Genomic DNA, 23,424 nt, shown 5'->3' with positions numbered 1-23,424 from the left:
TCGAACACATGATTTATCCTGACTGTTGCTAAGAGATTGTTTAACGATAATTTTAGTTGTTTTTCATGTTTTAATTAGGAATTTGTTTTCTGGAAAGGACATATGTCCGGTCAAAGGCACTGCAGATGTGCTGTATTTGGCTACTGTTTACAAATGAGACTTGAACAAATCATTGCATTAATAATTTATGCTATATAGGAACTGATGAAAGACACAGGTTACTATATATTTTCTGACAGACCATTCCAGATTAGAATCCCCTGTTAGACACTCAAATTTAACAAGAGGATACTTAATGGGAAATGACTAAGGCAAACAACCAATTCTAACTCTTAACTTTCAAGGCTTAATGGAGTGTATGTAATAATGTTACAAGAGGCACAACACCCACTCAGAGACATTAAGAGACTAAAATCCAGATACTTTCCAGTACCACTCTATTCAAACGCCCTGACTAAAATGAAAGGGGTAGCAATTTTGATAACAGAGGTGCCAGCCCATATACAAATTAAGTGAGTCATAAAAAGCCAAGGTAATTGGGGCTACACAGAATTGTCGTCTGCAGACCCTATAGTATATTTTTACTAAATGGCCGTAACAACAAAGAGCCCTTTTATTCTTGGCTTTTTCCCTATAAAGCACAACATATGACAGATGAGCTACTGGTTGGGTAAAATTTAAATGCCGCACCCGATTCAGTTGGGGAAAGATGGGGCCACATATGGCAGCATTCAGTGACCCTACTATCGTTTTCCAGTGGGATCAAGGACTTGTCCCTAACTTATCTGGATAGCTCAACACCCAACAGAGAGACTGCACTTTTTTCCTAATGTCAATAGATCTCATTCCTGAATTCCTTTCTGATTTTCCCATCTTTGGTTCTACAGGTTCAACAGTTGTCTCATAAGCCAAAGAATAATTTCATTGCTTTCTTAATCATAAAGTTGTTTAAAAAAATAAAAAGTTTGGTATCTTACCTCTTCAACTAATAGTTCCATGGCATCTGTATTATTCTGCACTGAGGTACACTGACACATTTCCAAACGCAGAAAAATTTGAATTTGGCACCTATAACAAACAGTTTAAAATAAATTGTAAACATTAAAATATAAAACAAGTGTGCTTTTTAAGACTGTTTTGTAATGCTTTCAGACAGAACTGTACTTGAACAAACTGCTATCCAAAAGTGATTGAGGAGATGCAGCCCCTCATACCTTTAAAGAAAGTGCATGCAAATGAATACATTCTGCCACTTTAGAGAAACCACCAAAACCAAGCGGATAACTAATACTAATCAGAACCAGAATCCAATCAATTCTGAACTGTGGATGTCAATAATTCACTATCACTGTTTGAAACTGGGTCTCTGGTTGGCAGAGGTTTGCACTCTGTCCGAGTAGGAACCACAATTCTTGTTAGGGCAATTAAGATACACACTAAAAGTTCAACAGTGCCCCAAAAAGTGCAGGCCACCTGTGATGGAGCGCGGGCCAGGTACAGGAGTCACACAGACCCGCAGACAGTACCTTGGCTGTGTCGATGCTCGGTGACAATGTGCTGATCAGAGGAGGGGACATGTCGTGCTTGCAGGTGATGCATTGTTTTCTGATCGGGCAATGTCGTTTATGCATCAAAGTCCAGAATAGTACTGGTTCCCATGGATCAGTGCTGCGTCGGCCAATCCAAGGCTGCGTTGTAAGTCGGGGTTGTTGCATTGCGCAGTCGGCGAGCAGTGTCCAGAGCCACAGGCTATCCACAGCTCTCGGATGCTTCTCAGAGAGGGGGCAGAAGCCCCAGGTTCCTTACACCCTTCTTCACTCTATCTCCTACCAGTTAAAGGGTGGTATCCTGAGACTGCCCATCCAGCCTTGCGTCTGTACCCTGAGACTGGACCGGAGACAGAGGTGGGCTCTCCCTCACCCTGCAACTCCCTCTGGGATCCTGAAACTCCACTTGGGAGTGGTAACCCCAGAAACCTGAACCGTTAGGGCACTTGTGGCAGCAGCCCCACCCAGTTCCCCTGACACTGGAGGCCACTCATTCCCCAGATGGCAGTCTATGGGCCTCTGGATCACCTCCCAACACCTAGGGTGGAAAAAGTCCAACCCACAGGCTGATGTCACCCTACACACCTATCCGGTGTACTGTTCTGGGGAGACCCGCCTTTCCACCACCATTGTATAACTAGCCGGGTATCCCTCAGGGCAGTGAGGGGGCTCCACCCTCTTGGATCACCAACTCACTCACTGAGTCCGCCTCCTAATTAAGGGAGACCACAGCATGGCCTATGAACCTGAGGACTACTCACCCATAAGAACACATTGGCGACTCCTGCACAGTTCTCACCAGTGGGAAAGAGAAAGAGAAAGAGAGAGAAAGAGAGAGAGAAAGAGAGAAAGAGAGAGAGAGGGGAGAGAAAGAGAGGAGAGAAAGAGGGGAGAGAAAGGGGAGAGAGAAAGGGGAGAGAGAAAGGGGAGAGAGAAAGGGGAGAGAGAAAGAGGAGAGAGAAAGAGGAGAGAGAAAGAGGAGAGAGAAAGAGAGAGAGAGAGAAAGAGAGAGAGAAAGAGAGAGATCCCCCCTCCTTGTGTCCTAGCTGAGAACAAGCAAAGCAGCTGAGTTGGAAATGGGCTGCCATGGGTCCTTGCTCACCTGAATCTCCCCTTCTTTTCAGAAGGGACAGGGGAATCCTTTCCTTCCCCCTTAGTGTGAGGCTTGCCTGGGTCTCCCTTGATCCCCCATCCACCCCCTCTCTAAGCTAGGGGGAACCTGAACCACCCTTCTTGGAGTCACACCCTGGTACATTCTTGTGAACCCTGGTGCTGACCCAGCGGTCTACCTCCTCAGCAAGCTCCCTGGGGTCAGACAGCTTGCTATCAATCAAGTGCTGGTGAAGCTCTGTAAAACAAAGACTAAACATGTGCAATCAAATTGTACAGCCCCTGATAGTTTGTCACATGACTGCCCTTCACACAACTACCCAGTGCCATGCAGAAAGTCTACACAATGTACCTGGGTCTGAGGATGCATATCCTCCTCTCCATCTACAACACTGCCCTCCTCTGATCACCTAGCTGCCAGCAAGCCCTCCGAACCTTTTGCAACTCCTCCTTTTCAGTAAGGCCTTTGAAAGATCACTTGAAATCTCTGCAGAAACCTTTGAGCTGGGACACAGTGCAGGTTTCCAATTTGTCCTAGTGAAAACCCCACTCCTGCAGTTGCAGCTGTTCGCTCTCCAGATTGAGACATGGTTTTTGCAAAAACTCAAAAAGATGCCAAAGAGAAAAATAATGTATATGGGTATGTAATGGTCTGGTATATGGAAGTAGTGTACACAAATCACTGTATGCAATGCACAAATACAAGTCCTATCCTCACCGCTGATCACCAATGCTGGAAACTGGATCTCCAGTTGGCAGAGGTTTGTACTCTGCCCAAAAAGGAAGCACAATCCTAGTCAGGGCAAGTAAGGTACACACTAACAGTTTACCTCTGCTCACCCTCTGGTAGCTTGGCACACAGCAATAAGGCTAAGCTAAGGAGACAATGTGTAAAGTATTTGTGCGCACACACACACACAAACACACAAACACCACAAAAGGGCTCCACACCAGTTTAGAAAATAGACAATATTTATCTGAGTTAACCAAAATGACAAAAATCCAACATACACAAGTTATGAAGCTTTAAAGGTTAAATCAAAATGTAGTGCTTAGAAGAAAATAGCTCCAACTGGAGCTATTTGATCGCGCTAGACTGGGGCTAATCCAAATGTGCAGTCCAACCGCGAAGGAGTGTGGGCAGAGTACAGGTGTCACGCAGACACGCTGACAGTACCTGTGTTGTGACGATGCTCGTAGACGATGAGTTGATCCAGTGGAGGGGATGTGTTGCGTTTGCAGGCAAGACTGTGTTTCCTGATTGGGCAACGCAGTTGATGCATCAATGTTCAGAAGCGATGAGTACTGCTTTCAACGCATTGGTGCTGTGTCGGCCATGCCGGGGCTGAGATTTAAGTCAGGGTCGTTGAATCACACAGTTGGCAAGCGGTGTCCACTGCTTCGATGCAGGCAGCAGCAAAGTGGCGTTTCTGCAGCGGGATGCATTGATTTCAAGTGACACACCGGTGGTGTTGTATCAGTTCATGGGTTGCAGCACCACAGTCACCCACAAGGGCCCAGGACTGGATTTGACACTACTTGACAGAGCAGGACTCACAGCAAAGGAGCCCAGGTGCCGGTAGCAAGATACAGGTGAACTCTTTGATATCCCTGAGACTTCAGAAACAGGAGGCTAGCTCAGTCAGGACCTTGGAGAAACTTTAGATTGCAGGATGTAGAGAGTTAGATCCAGTCCTCTCACTCCCAGGCAAGTAGCAGCAGGCTGAAGGCCAACACTGCAGAGCAAACAGCAAAGTGGCAGAACCTCCTGACAGCAAAGCAGTCTTTGTTTTTGGTAGAATGTCCTTAGTCCAGAAGTGTTCTGAGTATATGGTGTCAGAGGCCCAGTACTTACCAAAAATGCCCTTTGATGTAGGGTAAATTAAAAAGAATTCTCTGAAGTGCACAAGGAACCCTTTCATACCAGCCCAGGCTTCAGACTACTAGTAGGGGGTAATCTGCCCTTTGTGCGAGAGCAGAAAACACCCTATTCAGATCTAATTGTGATTTACTCCCCCCTTTCTTTGCCCAGGACAACTATCAGTGTACTAATTCATCTCCTCTCACACCCATCCTTTCCTGTTTCTGGCTGTCTGGAGAGAACGCACAAATGTAGTCACGCAAACCCAGCCGTGTATTCAGTGACAGGCTAAGGCACAGACTGGTAAAATTAATAAAATGCCATCTTTCTAAAGTGCCATTTTCAGACCTGCAATTTAAAATACAACTATACCAAGCAATGTATTTGAAAATACTGAGTCCAGAGACACCAAACTCAATTTTTCTATCTTTTCCCAAATGAAAACTACACTTAGAAAATGTTACAAGATAACTCCAATGTTAGCCTATGGAAGAGATAATCCTTGCAATAGGGAAAAACAAATTTAAGAGTTTTTCACATCTGGACATGTTCAACTTAAAAGTACACGTCCACCTTTTTAACTACACTGCACCCTGCCCTTGGGGCTAACCAGGGCCTACCTTAGGGATAACTTGCATGTAATAAAAAGAAGGAAGGTTTCGGCCTGGCAAGAGGATACACTTGCCAGGTCGAAATCACAGTTTAAACTGTGCACACAGGCTCTGCAGTTGCAGGCCAGAGAGGTGTTTGAAAGGCTACATTAGTCGGTGGCACAATCAGTGCTGCAATCCCGCTAGTAGCATTTGAATTACAGGCTCTGGGCACACATAATGCCCTTTGCTGGGGAATTACTAGTAAATAAAATATGCCAGTCATGGAGAAGCCAATGTTACCATGTTTCAGACGCAGAGCACATGCACTTGAGCACTGGAAAGCAGTGGTAAAGTGCACAGAGTTCTAAAGCCAACAAAAACAGGGTCAGAAAAACAGGCGGAGGAAGGCAAAACGGCTGGGGATGACCCTGCAGAAAGGGCCATTTTCAACAATCACACATAAAATGGTCTACACAAAATAACGTAAGAACAATTAAAAGCAAAAACCCAACTACTAACAACCTGAATATAGTTTAGTAAAAATGTCTGGTACTGCAAAATCACACTGTATATGTAATAATGTAATCAACCTTCAAATGAACTTTGTAAAATTTCACTGGGCCGCCACTCAAAACTGAAGAATAGTTTAATATGCATGCAGTCGATTGAATCAAGCACTGTTTTATACAGGAAAGGCTTGCATGTTCCGAATGAAGAAGGAGCGGTGTGTCATTGTGGTAGAGCCTAGAAAGTCTAGTGCTCTGCCTTTACACTGGTAGGGATGAAAATCCATATGAAAGCAAATGATTGTCAGAGACACTGCTTAAAGTTCATACAGGCCAATGACTAGCTAGTTGCTAAGTTAATGGGAAAAATGGTAAAGGAAAATGTCAAGACATGACTCAGCCCTTTAAGCATGCAAAGCCCTTAGCAACTTACAGTGCGATGTAGTATTAGTAATAGACAGGATGGCAGCAAAATGTTAAATAATTCTGTTTCTGAAAACAAAAACAATGAACTGAAAGATGCGGTACACGGTCGGCACATAGGTAGCATAATTTTACATATGCCTTTAGACCAACTGTTAAGCTTTGGCACATTTTGTGACACCATCCATTTGGTGAGACAGAATAAAAAAGCAAGTTGGTAATGCACAGAAATGAGAAAAACAAAACGAAAAAAAACAGACTTTGGACTGAAAATGTAATGAAATTAAAATAAATGATGCTTGAGAACCAGACAGTAACAAGGTAGATAGGTAAAAATGTGAGACAGGAAAGAAAGGAAATCATACTCTCGGACTTTCGCTTCTTTATCCTGGATGTTACCGAACTGCTGCCTTATGAATTTGCCAGTTTTCAACAGATTAGATTGGATAATCTTTAAACAGTCCAACTGTAAAAACACAAAGATTATTATTTTATAAGCAAAAATAAAGAACAATTTACACAACAATGTAAAGAAATATAGCAGTATTTTGCTCATTTCAATTCAAGAGCTTTTCAACTAAGCATGCTGTATAAAGTTTACACTAAACACCATAACACAGGCTGCTCAAAAGAAGACATTACTTTATTAAAGCATATATGAAATATCAGCTGACAAAAAATTAACAATATGCATTTACAATACCTCTAAATCTTCAGTAGAGCGTGATTTGAAATAGGTCTTAATGACTGCAATCATATTCTGAGCACATGAATATAGTGAGCAGCCTTCTTCAGTGATAGTTTTCTGATAGTCATCCGTTATGAAGGCGAGAAGTTCCTTTTCAGTTTCAAAGTCTGGAAGATATACCAACATGGACATTAGAGCAATGATTAGTTTTCAGTTTATCAGAACTAACACAGTCTTAAAACTGCAAAGTTAGGAGGCTATGAAGTACGTCTTCAGTTCAAGTAAAGGAAGTCTTCAGTGCTGAAGACAAATTCCAATGCAAACTGCACATTAACATGACAAAGAAGTAGCAACTTGCATATGGTACAAGAAGAATGTAATCACTGTGTTAAGAAACCAATGCTCATTTAAGAAACTGTTTGACTGTATTATCTATTGAGGGACTGCTGAGAAGAGGGTCATAGGTTTCAAACCACATTTTCAAATACAGAGATGCAGTCAAGCTCATACCATTTTCAAAGTACATGCTACATTCTTGCTCTTTATTAATTGATATATTCAGGCAGGGCAAAAATAACCACCATGCTCATGGGTCACCAGCACCGCAGTAGACCCAAACCACAGCTTTATCACCACTTTCATCTAAACTTGTACTGACAGTCCTTTGTGGCTGTAACACGGTGATAAAGCTTACTTGGAAATTTCATTTATATGCCTAGGACTGAAGGGATATTTAGGAGGCTCACATGAGGAAATTATATTTGTTTCCAATTAAAAACAGAGTAAAAGGTTTAGAACTTCCACTTATGAAATCTGCAGATCAACTGTGCATACTTATCTGTACACTCATCACAAAGACAGCAATAAACTAAGTAGCTGAGAAAATAACATTTTATTAAAGGAATAGACTTGGTTAGATTTTTGTGCAAACTTTGGGTTAGATCAAGTCTACCTATCCGATAAAAGGACTGGCTGAATATTCTCAAATGAGATAGAGAAGCAGGCCTTTGCCAGAAGAGATAAAGCATTGTACTTGTCAAGCTGCTTATTATAAACTGATGAAAATGTGTAAGACAAAAAATATAAAAGCAGTTGTACTTTCTGAAGTTGGCCCACAAACATGCCTAATTTGCAGAACACTGGCTCATAAACCATTCAGCTTTAACAAAGATGCTTCTGAGCTTGCTGTACACTGGCGTGAGCACAGTGCAACAAGCACGAGACATACAGTGATCATCAGTCAGTAAATAAATGCTGGTCTTCTGCTCTTAGAAATAAAAACAACTCATTTGTAAAGAACCTTAAGACTTGCCATAGACACTCCTTTTTTTGGAAAAGCAAACAAAATCAAGTTTGAAGTAACAATTATGCTGAGACTGGCTAATTCCCAAAGCTATAAAAAGATTTAGACAAACACAAACTTTTTTTTTTTTTCTTCAATGGACATTCTATGTCAGGGGCAGATTATGCTGTTCTTCCCATTTTAGTAACTCAGCAGCAGCAACATGAACTACAATATAAAAAACATATTTCTCAATAACTAGGAAACGTATAACAAACACCAACAACATTATGTAATCATAACCAATGACACTCAATGTTCCACCAAAAAAGACAATGTGCCTTGGTTCAGCAGCTAGAAAGTTAGGTGCCTTCCAGTGTGAAAATAGTCTAGTACAGAAGCTCTGAAAGATCTGACTTCCTTTCCCAACATACAGCCAGAAAAGCACTTTACTTTTCACAAGGGAATGATAAGAGCAGACCTCTGGAGGGCACCTAAGCAGGAACAGATGCAGTAAGAATCTGAGGATAGGGAAGTGTAGGAAAATACCATTTTGCCTGGCATGTTACCCCCATATTTCACTGTAAATATGTTGTTTTAGTCTATGTGTCAATGGGACCCTGCCAGGCAGGGCCCCAGTGCTCATAAGTATGTGCCCTGTATGATGCCTAACTGTCTCACTGAGGACCTGCTAACCAGAACCTCAGTGGTTATGCTCTCTCTGCTTTCCAAATTTGTCACTAACAGGCTAGTGACTAAATTTACCAATTCACATTGGCAGTAGTATATGGTACTGAGGTACCCAGGGTATTGGGGTTCCAGGAGATCCATATGGGCTGCAGCATTTCTTTTGCCACCCATAGGGAGCTCTGACAATTCTTACACATGCCTGCCACTGCAGCCTGCATGAAATAACGTCCACGTTATTTCACAGGAATTTACCACTGCACTTAAGTAACTTATAAGTCACCTATATGTCTAACCTTCACCTGGTGAAGGTTGGGTGCAAAGTTATAGTGTGTGGGCACCCTGGCACTAGCCAAGGTGCCCCCACATCGTTCAGGGCAAATTCCCTGGACTTTGTGAGTGCGGGGACACCATTACACGCCTGCACTTTACATAGGTCACTACCTATGTACAGCGTCACAATGGTAACTCCGAACATGGCCATGTAACATGTCTAGGATCATGGAATTGACATGATCCCCCGGGTCTCTAGCACAGAACCCGGGTACTACCAAACTGCCTTTCCGGGGTCTCCACTGCAGCTGCTGCTGCTGCCAACCCCTCAGACAGGTTTCTGCCCTCCTGGGGTCCAGGCAGCCCTGGCCCAGGAAGGCAGAACAAAGGACTTCCTCTGAGAGAGGGTGTAACACCCTCTCCTCCCTTTGGAAATAGGTGTGAAGGCTGGGGAGGAGTAGCCTCCCCCAGTCTCTGGAAATGCTTTGATGGGCACAGATGGTGCCCATCTCTGCATAAGCCAGTCTACACCGGTTCAGGGATCCCCCAGCCCTGCTCTGGCGCGTAACTGGACAAAGGAAAGGGGAGTGACCACTCCCCTGACCTGCACCTCCCATGGGAGGTGCCCAGAGCTCATCCAGTGTGTCCCAGACCTCTGCCATCTTGGAAACCGAGGTGTTTGTGGCACACTGGGCTGCTCGGAGTGGCCAGTGCCAGCAGGTGACGTCAGAGGCTCCTTCTGATAGGCTCTTACCTCTCTTGGTAGCCAATCCTCCTTCCTATGGAGCCAAACCTCCTTTTCTGGCTATTTAGGGTCTCTGCTTTGGGAATCTCACCAGATAACGAATGCAAGAGCTCACCAGAGTTCCTCTGCATCTCCCTCTTCACCTTCTGCCGAAGGATCGACCGCTGACTGCTCAGGACACCTGCAAAACCGCAACAAAGTAGCAAGACGACTACTAGCAACCTTGTATCGCTTCATCCTGCCGGCTTTCACGACTGTTTCCAGGTGGTGCATGCTCTGGGGGTAGCCTGCCTCCTCTCTGCACCAGGAGCTCTGAAGAAATCTCCCGTGGGTCGACGGAATCTTCCCCCTGCAACCGCAGGCACCAAAAGACTGCATCACTGGTCCTCTGGGTCCCCTCTCAGCACGACGAGCGTGGTCCCTGGAACTCAGCAATTCTGTCCAAGTGACTCCCACAGTCCAGTGACTCTTCAGTCCACGTTTGGTGGAGGTAAGTCCTTGCCTCCCCACTCTAGACTGAATTGCTGGGTACTGCGTGATTTGCAGCTGCTCCGGCTCCTGTGCACTCTTCCAGGATTTCCTTCGTGCACAGCGAAGCCTGGGTCCCAACACTCCTTCCTGCAGTGCACAACCTTCTGAGTTGTCCTCCGGCGTCGTGGGATCCCCCCCCCCCCCCTTTGTGACTTCGGGTGGACTCTGGTTCACTTTTCTTCCAAGTGCCTGTTCAGGTACTTCTGCGGGTGCTGCCTGCTTCTGTGAGGGCTCCCTGAGTTGCTGGGCACCCCCTCTGTCTGCTCCTCCAAGTGGCGACATCCTGGTCCCTTCCTGGGCCACAGCAGCACCCAAAAACCTCTACAGCGACCCTTGCAGCTAGCAAGGCTTGTTTGCAGTCTTTCTGTGTGGGAACACATCTGCAAGCTTCATCGCGACGTGGGACATCCATCCTCCAAAGGAGAAGTTCCTAGTCCTCCCCTTTCTTGCAGAACTCCAAGCTTCTTCCAACAGGTGCCAGCCTCCGTGCACCCTCAGCTGGCATTTCCTGGGCTCCTGCCCACTCTCAACACTGTCGCGACTATTGGACTTGGTCAACTTGTCTTACAGATACTCAGGTTCGGAAACCACTGTTGTTGCATTGCTGGTGTTTGTTCTTCTTGCAGAATCCCCCTATCATGACTTCTGTGCGCTCTGGGGGTAGTAGGTGCACTTTACACCTACCTTTCAGGGTCTTGGGATGGGCTATTTTACTAACCCACACTGTTTTCTTATAGTCCCAGCGACCCTCTACACCTAGGTTTGGGGTCCATTCGTGGTTCCCATTCCACTTTTGGAGTATATGGTTTGTGTTGCCCCTATACCTATGTGCTCCTATTACAATCTACTTTTACACTGCTTGCATTACTTTTCTTGCTATTACTTACCTAATTTCGGTTTGTGTACATATATCTTGTGTATATAACTTATCCTCATACCGAGGGTACTCACTGAGATACTTTTGGCAGATTGTCATAAAAATAAAGTATCTTTATTTTTAGTACTTCTGTGTATTGTATTTTCTTATGATATTGTGCATATGACACCAGTGGTATAGTAGGAGCTTTACATGTCTCCTAGCTCAGCCTAAGCTGCTTTGCCATAGCTACCTTCTATCAGCCTGAGCTGCTAGAAACACTTCTTCTACACTAATAAGGGATAACTGGACCTGGCACAAGGTGTAAGTACCTCTGGTACCCACTACAAGCCAGGCCAGCTTCCTACAGGAAGTGCAAGAGACAATCATGCACAAATTTACTCAGGACAAAAAGCACTTTACTGAGGATCATGTTCTATATTTATTCTTTTAACCAGAGCTTTCCCAAGTGTGACAAGGGAGAGCTTTCAAACAGCATATGGATTTATAAAAGATTCAATGCTGGAGACCACAGTTATTTTGTGATGTTGGAACAGTCATTCTCATTCCTTGAAGCTGGGGTACCTACTGTCACTAGTAAGTAACTTTTACTTTCTATTTTCAATGCAAATAATAGTCTTAGTTTTTATTTATAAATGCTGTAGCTGGATTCATGTTTGAATTATTAATGCATTGCGAGATTACTGAGGTAATTCCTCAATAATGTTACCATTTGTTAAGTCATACCCGTAGAGTAACACATGCAGGTGGTTTTCATTGTGGTAACATTCCGGAGACTGGCCCTATGAAAATTAATTATCATGATTAATATTTGTGTGGAGTCACCGAAACATCATTTAATACTACTGAATGAAACTTTTACTTTAAAAATATATCATTTACACACGGATTTTTAAAGTTAATGTTCCTGAGGTTTTCTGTGTGCATTTTAATATTTTGTTCATATTGTGTATTGTATTGCCTTTTAAATAATGCCCTTGTGTATGGTTGAAAAGGGTGATTATTGTAGTTTTTCCCTGTGTGAAATAGATGGATCCATTTCACTGGCGTTATTCGGGAGGAAAAAGATGTGTTGAGGGGCTTGTCAGCTCATAAACCTAGTTGTTGCAGAAGCATACATGGAGATCAGATTTACATAAACACAGGCCATGAAACTAGCATACAACTGAACTAAGGAGCTAATCCAGTACACACTCAACGGAGCTAGTAACTATTCAATCTATTATCTTGGAAACCCTAGTATCATCAACGTGGATGGGAAGGCACCTGGGGCAGCAGGAAAAGTGATTCTGCTGCAGCTGAGGTCGAGTAAGGGGGTCTGCAAAACTGCAGAATAGCTTTGGCAATTCGCCAGTATGTGCAAGTACGTCTTTAGAACCAGTGATAGACTACTGAAGATCTATGCATGACTTTAGCAATCTGTGAATTAAAGTGACCATAACATATATTTTCAAAGATGCTGTTAAATTCAAAAACCTTTCCTGTCCTTAAACCTAAACCATGCCATAGGAAATGATTACCTGTCGAAATTTTCAATGATTTTGCCTTTTCTATTTTATTAGTTGACCGATGTCTTCTCTGCTTCTGCGGCATTTTTTCGATGACTGGCTGTGACTGATCATCATGTTGGCATTTCTGGGCCTTCACATTCAACCGGGCAACATTTAACATCTGCAGAGAGCGAGACATGGTCTTCATCTTTTGCCTCACTGGAGTGCGAGGAATCCCACCTACCAAACAAAATGACAGTAAAACAAAAAAATCACTATAGAAGTTCAAAGATATACATCAAACCAAAGTATAAACAAGAATACTTGGGTAGTAAATGTTAAACTGCTAAATTAAGACATTCTACATATAACTAGCCCTATTAAGTGGAAATCAAACACAACTTGTTTAGGTATGAGTTTAAAGAGTCCAGGCTCTTCATCTGGTAACTCGTGTAACTTAAAGCCCTGAAGAAAAAGTTACTTACCTTTAGTAATGCTCTTTCTGGCAGATACTATCTAGTCACAGATTCCTTCCTTTTGAATATTCCCCAGGCGTCAGACTCGATCCGTAAACCTTTCAGCAGCACCTCTGTGTGGGTCCACAATGGCGCTCTGGAAATAACATTTGGAGCCTATACAGGCACTAAACCCACACACTGTCAGTTGCTTTCAAGACTGTCTGTACCCCCAGATGTAGAGCCCCAAAAGCAAACAGTGTGACCAGTGTGTGATGTTAAGAATGGATAGAGGCCAACCACAGCATGGGGAGGATGGGAGGGTCGGTGAGGAATCTGCATCTATATAGAGTCTCTACCAGGAAGATCATTACCGAAGGCAATTAACTTGTTCTTCTGATTGAGACTTCTTGTGTCTTCCTCACCTTTTGAACAGATACCACATGAGTACCTACTTGGAGGTGGGTCTGTGGATGGACTCAAAGTATGGAGGGAAGCCCACACATCTGCTTGGCAAATGTTTATGACAGGGACTATGTGTAGCTGCTTCAGCCCTGATAGAATGAGCATGCAGTTCTTACAGAGACTGCTTTTTAGCCAATGATTAGCAGGCCTTAATGCAGAGCACAACTGTAAGGAAATGCTTGTTTCTGTATGGTAACCCCCAAAGTTTTGGACTGATGGTGCTGGCTTTTCAACTCTGAGCGCACATAGGCTTGTTAAGCAAATCTCAGTGCCCTGACCTTAATATGTGTATGTTTGACTGGCTTATACCCAATTGGCATAAGCTAACTTACCTGTAGGTCTTTAGTATAGAGTACCCAGGGAGTGTAAGCTGGGGGATCACCCGACTGATTACAGCACTGGTTGTACCCCGCAGAATAATAAAGGTAGAATATGGCTCCCATTCTACCACTGCAGACTGGATGGGGCAGAAGTAAACTGCTAATTTACCATTTAAAGCAATCGTAAAGTCCAATCTTCCCTTTTTAATACAAATAAGTGAGCCCTAAGGCAGGCCTATCAAGCCTCAAGGCAGTTTGCAGTATATTAGAAAGTGGAACATGTACTTTTTCATGTTCCAACATTAAAAACCCACAATTGTCATTTTTATTGTGGTGAAGGCTAGTAGCACCATTGGCAAGTGCAGAGCTGCAGGCTGGTATCTCATCCCTCCTAACATCTGACTAGTACTACTAAAACTGACAATGTAAGGTATCAAGCAACTCCTTACATTAAGCCAGACTTAATAGTCAAGTCGGAATTAACATAACTTGTTGATGTAAGCAACGTTTGAAAACTTGCCCCTTTGTTGCCTAAAGTATCCTGTGCCCGTTCACAGCTGCACATGGGGTCTCTTCTAAAGACAGCTTTCTGTCCTCCTCAGAAGCCCTGTAAACGACTCCCAGGTAAAGACAAAATAGAAGCCTACGTGCGGAAAAGATGTTACCTCTCCCAGTCAGAAAACCACACAAGTGTTGGCCCAAAAGGTGAGCTTCAAAAGGGAAGCAGCCTTCAAAGGGTTAATGACTACATAATGAGAAAGGCATTCATTAATTTACCAACCTAACACTTTCTATGCACTATTCTATTAGACCATGGAGTAGAGTAACGTACAGTATGCCTGATTATCTGGAACGCTGGAAGTGAGTGTTCTCTTGAACGAAAAATACATTGCAGCAGTTCTCAGGTCTTCTCCTCAGCAGCAGCAGACTTGTCGCACAAGGAATTCTTATTTGTGTCACTACCCAGAGAATGACAGTTTTTGTGTCACTACCAGTGTGGGGGTGGGGAGTTGGAGGGGGGGGGAAGGGATAGTTTTATCAAGCAACAATGTCCCAAAGGGGATCAATATGAAAGAAACCTAATCTGATTACTCTTACAGCACTCCAAGGCCATGTATTGTATACACAACTGAATTATGACACGAGCAAAGAAAAATAGACATTGTTCACATTAATTGGACAGACAGACGTGCAACTGTCTCATCTCTGGAATGTAAACAGGTGGCAGTCTTATTCTTTGTGCTCCTTCTGTCCTGATAACGATCTGTTAAATTGTGGACGATCGAACCGCCATCAACACTTAACCGGCTGAAAAAGGATATTTATTGTGCAATGATATCTTAGTGAAATTTTGGATTTTATTTACATTTATGCACAATATTAATTTACTTGTTTCTTTTTGCTGTTTCCATCTTTTTATATATTTCACTTTGCGCCGTTCACTTAACCTTCACGAGAACTGTGTTCGCTTTGCACATCGACCACTTTTACAAATCATATTTGTTGCTGATGCTAATTGTATATAAAACCAATTGAATATATCATGTTCCGGACTATTTTTGGCTATATCTTGTCTGTCTTCGCTTGTGTCATGATTCAGTTGTGTAAACAAAACATGACCTTGCAGTATTGTAAGAGTAATCAGATTAGTTTCTTTGCTATTGATGCCATTTGAGACATTGTTGCTTGATGCAAACGATTACCCGGGTCTCTCGAGTGTATGAGAAACTCCTGTTACTGTGTATTCTACTGCCAGGAGATATGACATATTTTGTCATTATTGTGGTATATGACATCTTTTGTACATTAGGGTCAGAAGGATGACACACATTTGCGACGGCTCAGAGCTATGTGATATAGAATATTTCCCCAGGACCACCATATTTTAGATTTTAGGACGTGAAAGGTCATGATTTTTCAAGTAGGGCCAGGACAAAATGGATTCCTCTTTTGTACAAAATGGAGTCAGGCCATTGGATCTGCACAAAAGGCTATCTGCATGGCGCTGAGAGTCTTCCTTCTGTCTATCAGAGAGGCTGTTACAGGTGCTCAAGGGCAACACCACTGCCATGTGAAATTGCAACAGACAGAGTGGTGGGGTCATGGACCCTGTTCCAGGAGCCCTTGTGCCTCTGAAAATGGCTGGACCACCAGGGAATCTTCCTGGTGGTGAACCACAAGGCTGATTCCATTAAATGCCAGGGTGGACAAGCTCAGCCCTCTGCGCCTGTCTTTTACACCTGGAGTTGGTGCAAGGTCTTTCCCGTGATTGGGGATTACTTTGGATCAGTGTGTTCACCATTTTCTTCAATGTGCAGTGTCAGCACTTCTGCGCATTGGAGTTTTCAAGCCATTCCTCTCTCAGAGAAGAGTTCAGTCTCAAGTGGAACTTGGCATTCCTGTATGCATTTCTGCTGAAACCACTCCTACCAGCAAGATGATTAGAATCGACTGGGGCCCAAGTCACCCTACTGGCCCCCTAGACTTGGCACGGACAGTATGGCTCCACAACACCTGGACATGAGCATCTGTCCTCCGATCAGGCTGCCACTCTAGGCAGATTTGCTTTTGCAGCAGCAGGGCAGGGTTCTGCACCTGGGCTTTTGCAATCTCCACCATCATGTGTGGAAATTGAGCAGGGCCATTTTGAAATGCCTTTGACATTTCTCCAGAGGTGGTTGATGCCATCTTGGCAGCCAGGCATTCTGCAACAAAAACTCTATACGCCTGTCGTTGGGGCTGATTTGTGGCTTGATGAAGTACTCAGCAGATGCACCTATTCACAACCATCAAGCTCTGTGACATCCCGCCATACACCACCTTCTTACCAGAACTGGTTTTGGGGAAGGGGCATCTTCCTTGCCTGAAGGTATGACACCGATCCCCCTTGGTCTAAACATCACCCTTCTGGCGTTCTATACTGTGCCTCACCCCTTTAAAAAGAAGAGGAAAGACCCTATCACTTGAACCACAAAAGAGCAGAGGTTTTACAGAGATCGCACCAAAGAACACAGAGTGGATGCTCAGCACTTTATGGGGTTCTCTACAGCAAAAAAAGCCAATGCTGTGTAAAAGAGAACCATCTCCTACTGTATTGCTTAGAAGTAATAGGGTGAATTATATAGTGTGGTTGAGACCTTACCATGTATACTTATCAACCTCTAAGACTAGTGGGTTTTTCTTGTTAAACCTTTAGCTTAACCCTGGGTAGCTGTGGCTCTGAGCAGTCAGGCTTACCAGGCTTACGTAAAGGAACAAGTGTAAAGCATTTAAACAGTACCAAAACATTTGAAGAAAGAATACACGAGGCACTCAAGAAATCAAACACCAATTTTTAAGAACTAGAGTAGATATATATATACATTTGACTCCAAAACGAAAAAGATTCACCTGAGGTTTCCAGAGATACAGAATTTACAAGGCATTGTAAATCAAAGCTTTTTACTCAACCTGTCAACAAGCAATGGCAAATTCACCAAAATTGACACTTAGGAACCTTCTTTGCAGAAGAACATGGGTAAATGTAATTGCGGTTAAAGATATTTTAGGCAACCAACTCCAGCAGGGAACCGGTCAGGAGGACCATCAAGGTCCACAGAAACAGTTCCCAAGACAAAAGAAGCAGTCTCCATTCCATTCCAGTTCGAGTGTCAGTGACTACTTCCCATTGACTTCTATAGAGTGGTCCTGATGCATGTGCTACTGTTTGCTTAAGATGCTCAAGGATGCTGAAGATGCTCTGTAGTTTTTGGGGGGCTTCATGGGGCTACTTGTTGGTACACTGGCTTTGTGAGGCAATCAAGGCCACAAGTCCTCTTGAGCTGGAGAGGAGTTCAAGTGCCACTTGGCTACCAGTGCCTGGTACAACGCTTTCATCGGTTTTTTTTGTTGGTTTTTTTTTTTTGACGTAATTTTCCTTCTAGGTGACCTGGCTGTACTTCAATGACTCTACCGGGACTAACGGACTTGGGGGCAACGTTTGAGCAACGTGTCCCTTAGGCTACCTGGTGGCGAGAAGAGCCGATTCAGGAATCTAGGCTACCGATTCAACCTAGCAGTTTTCTTCAGCTTTTGTGGCCCTGTGCTACGAATAGGTTAGCTAACTGACTCTTGGAATCCTTTGCTTTGGCTGGGCTCAGGAGTCCACTTTTCCATAAGGAGGACACATCAGACACAGTCCCACGCCTTTACGAGCCACCAGGTGCAGCAGGCACAATCTGTCGGTGCAGCCTCTCTTCACTGGGTCCTTGGTACAGCAGGGCCATCCTTTTTTCGGTTCTCTTCTCCAGTCTGAGATCTTGGTGGCAGAGGTGCCTTTTGTATGCCCAGAACACACCCTCAGGGGACGTTGAGGTCATTGGCTAATGGGCTGCTAGATTCCATTCTTCCTGATGACTACTTTTTGTGAAATGTGTCGTCAAACTACTGAAAGAACGAGTTACTTACCTTCAGTAACGACTTTTCTGGTGGATACATTAGCTACCTGTGGATTCCTCACCTAATGATTCCTCACCTAATGAATACTCCCATGGCGCCAGCATTCGACGGAAATCTTCTACCTAGTCTCTGCACGTCGACGAGGACGTCACTCTAGCCCACGCGACGCCGTCTGACGTCATACAGGCAATAAGAGGTCCTCGACGATGTGCCGACGTCAGTACCAACAATTTTTTACGTGCATGAGAACAACAACCCAATGCAATGAAAGAGCAAGGTAAAATACCATAACATTGTAAAATACACAACATTACAAAGAATAGCTGTAAATTTAATATACCTCTCTTTTTTTTTTTTAAACAACAAATATATGCAAATCATGTATATACACAAAGATATATACATATATATATATACATATATATATATATATATATATATATATATATATATATAGATAAATATACACAAATATCCATATATACAACATCTACTGCAACCTTGAAGACCAAGAGGAGCGCACTCAAGGATTACTTGGTAAGACCAGAAAGGCAACGGGGAGGCGGGTGGGACCATGAGGAATCCACAGGTAGCTAATGTATCCACCAGAAAAGTCGTTACCGAAGGTAAGTAACTCGTTCTTCTGATGGATACAACTACCTGTGGATTCCTCACCTAATGAATAGAGTCCCAAAGCAGTACCACGCCCGGTGGCGGGTGCCTAAATGGTCAAACAAAAGAAATCCTGCAGCACTGACCGTGCAAAATGGCCGTCCCTTCTAACCTCAGAATCCAAACAGACCAAGTTGCGGCCTTGCAGATGTCGACCACAGGAACACCTCTGGCCAAGGCCGAAGTGGCCGACTTAGCTCTGGTGGAATGAGCTCTAATGCCCTCAGGAGGATCCTTCTTTGCCAAAGAGTAACAGATTTTAATGCAAAGAACAACCCACCTGGATAGTGTTCTCTTGTGGACTGCCTTTCCTCTCCTCTTGCCCACGTATCCAATGAACAGCTGATCCTCCAGCCTGAAATCCTTCGTTCTATCAATAAAGAAGCTTAACGCTCTCTTTGGGTCCAGCCGGTGCAGTCTTTCTTCCTCTTTAGAAGGATGAGGCGGAGGATAGAACGTGGACAAAGTAATTGTCTGTGCCAAATGGAAAGGTGAAACAACCTTCGGGAGGAAAGCAGCCTTGGTCCTCAACACCACCTTATCCCCATAAAAAGTTGTATAAGGGGGCTTTACCGATAAGGCCTGCAACTCACTCACTCTCCTTGCAGATGTTATAGCAACCAGGAAGACTGTTTTTATAACCAAATACCTTAAGGGGCAAGAATGCATAGGTTCAAAAGGGGACCCCATAAGGAAAGTCAAGACCAAGGACAAATCCCATTGCGGCATAACGAATGGTTTTGGAGGATATTTATTTAGAAGACCTTTCAAGAATCTGACAACAATAGGGGATTTAAATAACAATGGTTGGTCTGGAAGACATATGAAGGCTGACAAGGCCGATAAATAACCCTTAATGGTAGCCACTGCATAGCCTTTCTGCGCTAGATACAGAGCAAAAGACAAAACATCCGATAGATGAGCTTGTAAGGGATTAATCTGCCTCTCTCCACACCACGCCACAAATTTAGACCACCTATTAGCGTAAATAGATTTAGTGGAGTGTCGCCTGGCCGCTAATATAACATCCACTACATCAGGCGGGAGAGAGAAGGAACTCAGGTTGCCCCGTTCAATCTCCAGGCATGTAGGTGCAGACTCTGGAGGTTGGGGTGTAAAACCTGCCCCTGCGACTGCGAGAGGAGGTCTGCCCTGATAGGGAGACGGAGCGGAGGGCACATTGAGAGTTGGAGAAGGTCGGAGTACCACACCCTCCTTGGCCAATCCGGAGCTATTAAGATTACTAGAGCCCGGTCTTGGCGAATCTTCCTCAATACTCGAGGAATCAAGGGTATGGGAGGAAACGCGTAAAGCAACTGGCCGCACCAGGTTATTTGAAACGCGTCCCCTAACGCTCCCTGCATCGGATACTGGAGGCTGCAGAATAACGGGCAATGCGCGTTCTCCAGAGTGGCAAACAGATCTACCCGAGGAAACCCCCACCTTTGGAAGATTAAACGGACTTGATCTGGATGGAGACGCCACTCGTGGTCTGCCGAGAATTGGCGACAGACTGTCCGCACGTACATTCAAGACCCCGGCCAGATGATTTGCTACCAAGCAAATCTGATGGTCCTTTGCCCAGGACCATAATCGAAGAGCTTCTTTGCAGAGAAGGTACGACCCTACTCCTCCCTGTTTGTTTATGTACCACATCGTGGTAGTATTGTCCGTTAGGACCTGTACCGACTGACCACGAAGGGAAGGGAGGAAGGCCTTGAGAGCCAGACGTACAGCCCGTAACTCCAACAGATTGATATGAAACATCTGTTCCTCTGGAGACCAAAGGCCTTTGATCTCCAGATCCCCCAGATGAGCTCCCCACCCTAGAGTGGAAGCATCCGTTATGACCGTGGCCACTGGTGGCGACTGTTCGAACGGCTTTCCTTGTGAAAGATTGTTGCTCGCAATCCACCACTTCAAGTCCACCGCAGCATCTCTGGAGATCTTGACAGCACCTTCTAGATCCCCTTTGTGTTGAGACCACTGCCTTCGGAGGCACCACTGAAGAGCCCTCATGTGCCAGCGAGCATGCGTGACCAACAGAATGCAGGAGGCAAACAGACCGAGCAGACGAAGGACCTTGAGCACTGGAACTACCGCTCCATTTCGAAACATTGGAACCAATTCCTGAATATCTTGAATCCGCTGAGGCGGAGGAAAGGCTCGACCCAATGTTGTATCCAGTACTGCCCCTATGAACAGGAGGCGCTGAGAGGGCTCCAGGTGAGATTTGGGCTCGTTCACCGAAAAACCCAGGTCGAACAGCAACTGAGTCGTTGACTGCAGATGATGCGACACAAGCTCCGGAGACTTGGCTTGGATCAACCAGTCGTCCAAGTAAGGGAATACTGCTATCCCCTTCCTTCTGAGCTCTGCCGCAACCACCGACATCACCTTCGTGAAGACTCGAGGTGCTGAAGTAAGACCAAACGGAAGGACCGCAAACTGATAGCGCTGCGATCCCACCATAAACCGGAGATACTTCCTGTGTGACTTGAGTATCGGGATATGAAAGTAAGCATCCTGCAAGTCGACAGACACCATCCAATCTTCCTTGTTCAACGCCAAAAGCACCTGAGCTAGGGTCAGCATCTTGAACTTTTCCTGTTTGAGGAACCAATTCAAGATCCTCAGGTCCAGGATTGGTCTCAACCGACCATCCTTCTTGGGAATCAGGAAATACCTTGAGTAACAACCTCGACCCCTTTCCTGCTCTGGGACCAACTCTACCGCGCCCTTTGAAAGGAGGACTTGTACCTCCTGTTCTAGCAACAGGAGGTGTTCTTCTGAACAATAAGATGGGCGGGGCGGGATGAGGGGAGGGAACTCCCGAAAGGGAAGGGTGTAGCCTTTTCCCACAATACTGAGAACCCAAGTGTCCGTTGTAATAGTCTTCCACTTGCGGAGAAAATGCTGTAATCTTCCCCCAACAGGAGAGGAGTGAGTGGGAAATGGTGGAAGCCTAAGGCTGCTTTCCCTGCTGCACCCCTCCAGAGGACGAGGAAGAGGCAGAGTGCTGCTGAGAGGCTCCTCTGGTGCGGGCCCTCCCTCTCCCTCTAAAAGATCTATAGGGATGGGAAGAGGCAGGTTGCTGGAATCTCCCCCGAAAGGAAGAGGAGGAAGAGCCACGCCCAAATCCCCGAAACCTCCTGAAAATCCTGGAAGAGGCAGAGGAAGAAGGAGCTTGGAGTCCTAACGATTTGGCTGTGGCCCTGCTCTCCTTAAAACGTTCCAAGGCCGAATCTGCCTTGGCGCCAAACAGCTTGTCCCCATCAAAAGGGAGATCCAATAGGGTTGACTGCACATCCGCAGAAAACCCCGAATTACGGAGCCAGGCCTGTCTCCTTGCCACCACAGTCGTGCCCATTGCTCTGGCCACCGAGTCGGTCGTGTCCAGCCCAGATTGAATAATCTGGGTCGCGGCAGCCTGGGCATCTGAGACAATATCCAAAAGACCCTGGGGAAGCTCCGTAAATGATGAGGAAATGTCATCCATAAGAGCATGAATATATCTCCCCAGGATACAAGTTGTCCCTGTCCCCAGGCACCGTCGGGAAAGAACCAGGCGCTGATTTGGATGAACAGGAGGCCTGCACCACCAAGCTCTCCGGTGTAGGGTGCCTAGAAAGAAAGCCAGGGTCAGTTGGTGCAGCTCGATACCTCCTGGCTACGGCTCTATGAACCGCTGGGGAAGATACTGGTCTCTTCCACACCTCTAGCACCGGATCCAGCAAAGCGTCATTAAACGGCAGTAGAGGCTCTGCCGCAGCTGAGGCCGGATGAAGCACCTCTGTCAGAAGGTTCTGTTTTGTCTCTGCCACCGGCAAAGGCAGGTCCAGAAAACTAGCCGCCTTCCGTACCACTGCGTGAAAGGAAGCAGCCTCCTCCGTGTATTCCACTGGAGACAAAAGATCCCACTCAGGGGAAGTGTCCAGCCCACTGGCTGTCTCTAGACCATGCAGTCAATCACCGAGTCCTCTAGTTCTCCTTCTTCCAGGACTCGTTGGTACTCCTGCTCCTCTAATAAACGGAGAGCACGTCTCCTCGAATGAAGCCTGTGCTCGATACGCGGAGTCGACAATGCCTCCGCCGAAGCCGAAGATCGGCGCTGATCTTCAGAAGCCACCGACGCCGCATCCGGTGCCACAGGTAACTTCGGCGCCGATGAAAGAGCACTCGGAGCGGATGGACCCACCGGAGTCGCAGGGCGAAATCCCGACGTCGACGGGATGGAAGTCTCCGGGGCCAATCCCTCTGAAGCCACCGGAGCGGCCACCAGCGCCGACCCCGGCGCCGAGCCCACGTTCCCAAAAGGGAGAAAGGGCATAAAGGGTGCCGGCCGTAGAGGCGCAGGATCACCCAATGAAAAGGCCAAAGGGCCAGCCGGAACACCCCCTGGAGCCATCTGTTGGAAGATGGTATACATCGCATTTAGGAATGCGGTACTATCTGCTCCAGG

General features: G+C 45.3%; 1 protein-coding gene across 2 annotated transcripts in view; it reads right to left on the bottom strand.

Moving 5' to 3' along the window:
* Positions 1-23,424, bottom strand: part of TICRR (TOPBP1 interacting checkpoint and replication regulator) — a 472,392-nt gene that overhangs the window by 353,216 nt on the left and 95,752 nt on the right. For both annotated transcript variants that reach the window (XM_069222701.1, XM_069222703.1), the window contains exons 7-10: positions 12,644-12,853; positions 6,744-6,895; positions 6,406-6,506; positions 978-1,068 (exon numbers count right to left, since the gene is read on the bottom strand). In XM_069222701.1, the coding sequence (XP_069078802.1) occupies positions 978-1,068; positions 6,406-6,506; positions 6,744-6,895; positions 12,644-12,853 (554 nt within the window). The remainder of the gene's footprint in view (positions 1-977; positions 1,069-6,405; positions 6,507-6,743; positions 6,896-12,643; positions 12,854-23,424) is intronic.

This window comes from Pleurodeles waltl, chromosome 3_1 (assembly GCF_031143425.1).
Source record: "Pleurodeles waltl isolate 20211129_DDA chromosome 3_1, aPleWal1.hap1.20221129, whole genome shotgun sequence".
In the NCBI taxonomy this organism is placed as follows: Eukaryota; Metazoa; Chordata; class Amphibia; order Caudata; family Salamandridae; genus Pleurodeles; species Pleurodeles waltl.
This window is presented reverse-complemented; position numbering and strand designations above follow the sequence as displayed.